The 5,829-nt window shown below is 35.0% G+C and overlaps 1 protein-coding gene across 1 annotated transcript; it reads right to left on the minus strand.

Moving 5' to 3' along the window:
- Window positions 1-228: 228 nt before the first annotated feature.
- On the minus strand, window positions 229-5,622 carry LOC123671514. The gene is made up of 2 exons (XM_045605397.1): window positions 5,353-5,622; window positions 229-1,165 (listed from the first exon to the last, which is right to left on the minus strand). The coding sequence occupies exons 1-2, from the start codon at window positions 5,495-5,497 to the stop codon at window positions 600-602; spliced, it is 711 nt and encodes a 236-aa protein (XP_045461353.1). The 5' UTR covers window positions 5,498-5,622; the 3' UTR covers window positions 229-599.
- Window positions 5,623-5,829: the final 207 nt, after the last annotated feature.

Here is a 5,829-nt window from a genome sequence, read left to right on the forward strand (position 1 = left end):
CGCTATAACTTATTGGTTCTCCTGGCCATAACGGAGGATTCGATTTTAAAAACTTGCAATATATCCCATTATACTGAATATAATATTACTTTTCCTCCAGAGTTATGTGTTTAACCCCGCTGAGTAATATACAGAGTTCTTATCTACGATGACATTCGAGGAAATAATAGGTAAGTTAGTAGGATTTTTCCATTGAATATGGTACACCTGTAACAGTGACACAAGAAATGACTAGAGAATTTTTTATTTCCTAGTATCAAATTGAAGATGAACTTTTTATAACTTCAATCATAATTTTCATAATTTAACTTAATTATTTCTCGTCATGATTGAAAAATTTCGGTCTTTTCAGCTGTGTTCAAGTAGGTTTTTCACCTGACGATTCACCTACTACTACGGTAAGCATCATCAGATATTAATTCTAGGATATAACTAGACGCTAGATTTCTCAGAACTCGAAAAACTTGGGATTCATCCACCGTCGAGTTACAATCTACGCCTTAGAAACTTCTTATGATGCTTACCGCAGTAGTGCGCGAAGCAAAATTGGTCACAATTTTGTTGAACAATGCGACTGTGAAAACCTTGAGCATTATAAATCAATTGTTGTTTTGATGGCCATCTAATATTTCTTCTACAACTTCTGAAATTCGTTTCTTGAACCTGCGGGACTGCTGGTTATTCATCAAAAAAAAATCGGGAAGTAAACTCATGAGGAAAGCAGTTTTTGCTTCTTCTTCCTGTTTCCTTCTTTTGCAGTCAAACTGAGGAGGGATCTCTTCTTGCCTTTGTCTTTTTATCGAAGTCTTTTCGGTACATATTGGCATCGTTGAGGAATCAATTTCTTTTTCAGTTGAAATATCATTACAACCAAATACATAAGAATCATCTTTGTTCACGTCTTCACCAATCTCAATGGGTTCAATCTTGATTTCTGAATAATTTTCAATACTTTCTGAATTATCTAATTCTTCTTCTGCAGACGACGTATAAACGATTTGTATATCGTTAGAGATTTGACCGTCATCATTTCCTAAGTCTAGGTATCTCATGAATGGTATCAGAAATTTCAAATTGTCATATAAATGATACTTAGTGTTACTCTTCTTGAAGTGTCGTGTGAAGACGGTTCTTAGGTTTCTCCATTTATCCTTGCATATTGCAACTGAAAAAAAAAAGAAGAATTTAACGAGATCACAAGTGGTTAATACTGTTCTCATAAAAACAGAGAGAAAAATGATGGAATAAGTATATAGTGAATATTAAATTAATTAGGTGCTATAAAATTGCTCATATACATTTTTTCCGATTTTTCTCATCATAAATATTTTGATCAATTATGTGTTTTAGTTAATGATTCATTCAGATGTGTCGAATGTGAATCGTCGGTTGAATTACACAGGCCAACACACATTTTGGTGCCTGCGATTTTTTAACTGTTCCTGAGTAATTTTTGGATGCAGAATGTAAAAAAGTTCTCAGATTTTGTCTATCAGATCTAGTTTTTGAGATTTTTCAAAAAATTGTGTATATAATTTACGTTATGACTGTTATAATATATAATATTACTATTGACAGTTAAAAAAAACAAAGACACATGGATTTAAGTATTTATTGCAAAAACTTAATTTACATAATTACATTAGTCACTAATCACATAAAAATTTTCTTTTATACGATTTTCTAGAATGGAGTTTACTAGGGCAGTCTCGCTGAAGGCTCCAGCAGTAGTCCGCCATCATGTGGCTATCCCATCGTCCTTGATAACGATCTTCCATAGTTTTAATATCCTGGTGGAATCTTTTCCCCTGTTCTTCACTACAATCACCTAAGTTTTCTGGAAAACGATCTAGGTGGCTGTGGAGGTAGTGATCTTTTATACTCATGTTACAGCCGAGAATATTAAAATTTGAAAGCATAGTTTCCACTAATTCTACGTAATTCTCTGCTTTATGATTGCCAAGAAAATTTTGTACTATTTGAACAAATGAACTCCAAGCGTTAGATTCAGTCTCTTTCATTGATGTGGTGAATTGTGGATCTTTAACAAGTTGCCTTATTTGAGGACAATCAAATATACCAGCTTTTAGTTTTTCCGTGCTAATGCCAGGAAATTTACGTGACAAATACCCAAAACAATTTCCATCTCGATTTAAGGCCTTCACAAATTGCTTCATTAGGCCTAGCTTGATATGCAAGGGCGGAAGTAAGATTTTTTCTCTTGAAACCAAAGGTTCGTTGATCACGTTTTGTATTCCTTGAATCATGACATCTCTTGAAGGCCAATTTTTGTTAACCCAGTGCTCATTTTTAGCTCTGCTGTCCCAAAGGCACAAAAAACAAGGATATTTTGTATAACCACTCTGCTGTCCAAGGAGGAAGTTAACCATTTTTAAATCAACACAAAATGACCACTGATGTTCTTCGTATTTAATTTTTCTCAAAACTAATGCTATTGTTTCATATTCTTCCTTCATGGTAGTAGAATGACCAATAGGAATTGAGCCATATTTGTTACCGTTATGTAAAAGAACACATTTTAAACTACGTTTTGAACTGTCAATAAAAAGGCGCCAATCATCTGGAGTGTATTCAGGCAAACCCATTTTTTCTAAGAGCCCTTTTATATTGTTACAGAATACCAAGTCATTTTCCTGAGTGAAAAAAGGCAGCAGATCCTTATCTCTTTTAAGATAAAATGTAATATTAGTACCTCGACAAAGTAGATCTTTTTCTTTTAATCTGGATGCAAGTAATTCAGCGGATTCCTTCGAAAGATTCAGGTCTCTTATAAGATCGTTTAGTTCTTCTTGATTGAAACACTGCGGAGTTGCTAAATCTGCTTCAAAATCGCTGTCGTTTTCTGATTGAATTCTTTTAACTTCGTCAGATGTTGATGTTTCTGTATCATCTTCTGTCAGTTCGGGTAGACTGCTGAATGATGGAACGGGTATTTCTTCCGAATGCACTACAGGCCTTCTTGCAGAATCTAGATCAGGATATGTCCACTTGTGTCTATTGTTTCTATTTATGCCTTTAATATTAACGAGACAAAAATAGCAGTCGTCATGATGGTTCCGCGGTTCTCTCCAAACCATTGGTACACCAAACTTTAGGCACTTCCTCTTTCCAGTTGTCCACTGTCGCAAATGTTCAACACATGTTTTACATATGAAATGTGGGGCCCAAGATTCATCTTGATCTCCTAAATGAACGCCAAAATAGGCAAAATAAGCTCTTTTCACAAAGTCAGAAATCGTTTTTCTGCTCTCTTTCAAAGTGTATTCACCACACACATAACACAACAAAAAACATCGGGATGATTTACACAGGTACGTCTGCTTGTGGATGCCATTGTTTCAGTTTAGTGTCTTGATACTACAAAACGACCAAAATTTACACAAAATGATAGCACAACTTTACTTGGGAAAACTCAGTAATATACTAAATTAAGTACAGCCAAGCAGGTATAGAAGGATCGGGTCATAGGCAATTACAGGTATAAAAGTAATTAAGAGCGCATTGTATTGAGGAGTTTCTAGTATAGGAACATTGGGTCAGGGACAATTCCAGGTATCCATTTGGCTAATTAGATTCTGGGAAATTTCTATTTTGACGATTAAGTACATATTTATCTCTTTATTTGTTGTCCTTTATCAGAAAAAAATATATCATTTAACCTGTAACGTGTATCTCAAAAACTAGAGCTGATCTGGTGGCATTTTTGGAATCAGCACATTAAAATCATCTAAAATCAGATTTCTGGCACCAAATTTTTTTTTTTTTCATTTTGTTGGCCTGTGTTATAGTATGTCTATTATTTTATATGAAGGAAGTGTCACATTTCATGAAGAGCCTGTGCTTATCCGCCGAACGTATAGTGAGGCGGATAATTGAAGGCGAGCCATGAAAAATCACTTCCCCGAATAAAATATGAGTTTCTTTTCCAATGTTTTAAAATTCATAAAAATTTGTAGACCCAACTTTAAATGAGATTTATAGTAACGATCGTTATAATTGGTCGATCAATGAAATATATTCCTAGTTTCGGTTGTCATGCTTAATCAATTTTGAGAGATATGAAGTATAATAGTTGATAGTTATCATTTCTAGGCCACACTTCTCCCTCCTGCGGATAGAAAAGTAATTCATCGTTGACATAGCAATTAAAAGTCAAAATATAACGTTATTGTAAGTTTGAAATAGTTATTTTCCTACAACTGCTATGAAAAGTAGCGTATTCTTCTTAGCTTACTCAATTTCAAAACTACGTATTGCTCATACTGTAGGAAATATTATTTCTTACGGCACTTTGCCCACACCTTGCTTGGTAGACCAATGAAATTGGGCTTTTGAGTCGTTTCTATGGAAATGCAATAAATTAGCACATACTGTCAACAAAGGTAATTTTGATTTGAATCAAGCCTATTACTTGAATTATTGAAATTTGTGCAGTTATAGGAAAAGTATAGTATGCAACATGTGGAGAAAGTCCTTTTCTCGCTCGTATGCTTACGGCACACTCGTGAGAAAAGTTGGACTTTACCCACTTGTTGCACAATATACTATTTCCTGACAAGTGTGGAAAGTGATATTTTTTCGCAAGTTAACCGAACGACGCGCAGCGGAGTTTGGTCAAGATGTCGAGTGCGGAAAAGGTACTTTCCACATGAGTTAAGAACAATATTTTTCCAACTAGCGTAAATGAAACACTTTCACGGACAGTTTTCGTCTTGATACCGGCTGACATTTATAAGAAATTATATTTTTGTGCGCTTAGCCGCATGAGAAACGATTGAATTTTATGATTGGCACATAGAGGCATGCCAAAATTTTATGATTGAGGCGACTTTTTAATATTTGCGTGCGGAAAAAACCCCTTGCACTTTGTGCATGCATATGCGTGCGGAAAGTGAATAGCAGTGCTTTTTTCCGCACGAATTTGGAAAAGTACTACTTTTCCGCATGAAAATGCCGGATACGTTCACTAAGTATTTTGTTTGCTTCATAACGAGGATGTTATATAGTAATAACCATCCTGATTCGAACATTTAACGTTTGGAATCCTAGGTCCTAGGGAAATATCGAGAACCTATATGTATAACTTACTTATCGGTTCATTATTTCTTATTGAATTGAACAATTAGGACTATTCATCCCCAAAGAGTGAGTAAAATGAAATTAAATAGAATTAAAACCATTAGATATTTAAATTCGTCCAAAACTACCTAGTGACATAGTATAAGGAATTATACTATGCTAGTGACTATATATATGAAAATAGGACACGCAACGCCACCTAAGTGACACAGTATAGAAGCAACAGAATAATAAACTTGGAAGAAATCTCACCTTCTTTTCCGGTTTCATTTGCAACTTCCAACCAGTTCTTCTCTGATATATCCTTTTTTCCGTATTCCTTCAAATTGTAGTTGTATAAGGAAGGTCGTGCTTCAATCGCTTCAATTAATTTCAAATAAAATTCTCTTCCAGTCATAACAAATCGGACAAATGGGATATAGGATTGATTATACGACTCACATATAACGTTTTCTATCGTTCTCGATTGCAGTTGCGACAGTTGTAAACTAGTCGAGTATGCGCCAACAGCCGAAGGCACAACTGAACGGTGTTGCCGCTTTCGTTGGCAACTCCCAACGGGCAACTCCGGTAGGCTATCTTGCAAGGGCGTAGTCAAAAACATTTCATAGGTGATTCAGAGATTTTCAAAATTAGCGGACTTAGCTTGAATGTTCTGAGAGGATATTCAAATGTAGGAGAGGATAACCTCAACGTGAAAATAATTAACCTAGAAATATGCAGGGCAAT

The sequence above is a fragment of the Harmonia axyridis genome, chromosome 1 (assembly GCF_914767665.1).
Source record: "Harmonia axyridis chromosome 1, icHarAxyr1.1, whole genome shotgun sequence".
In the NCBI taxonomy this organism is placed as follows: Eukaryota; Metazoa; Arthropoda; class Insecta; order Coleoptera; family Coccinellidae; genus Harmonia; species Harmonia axyridis.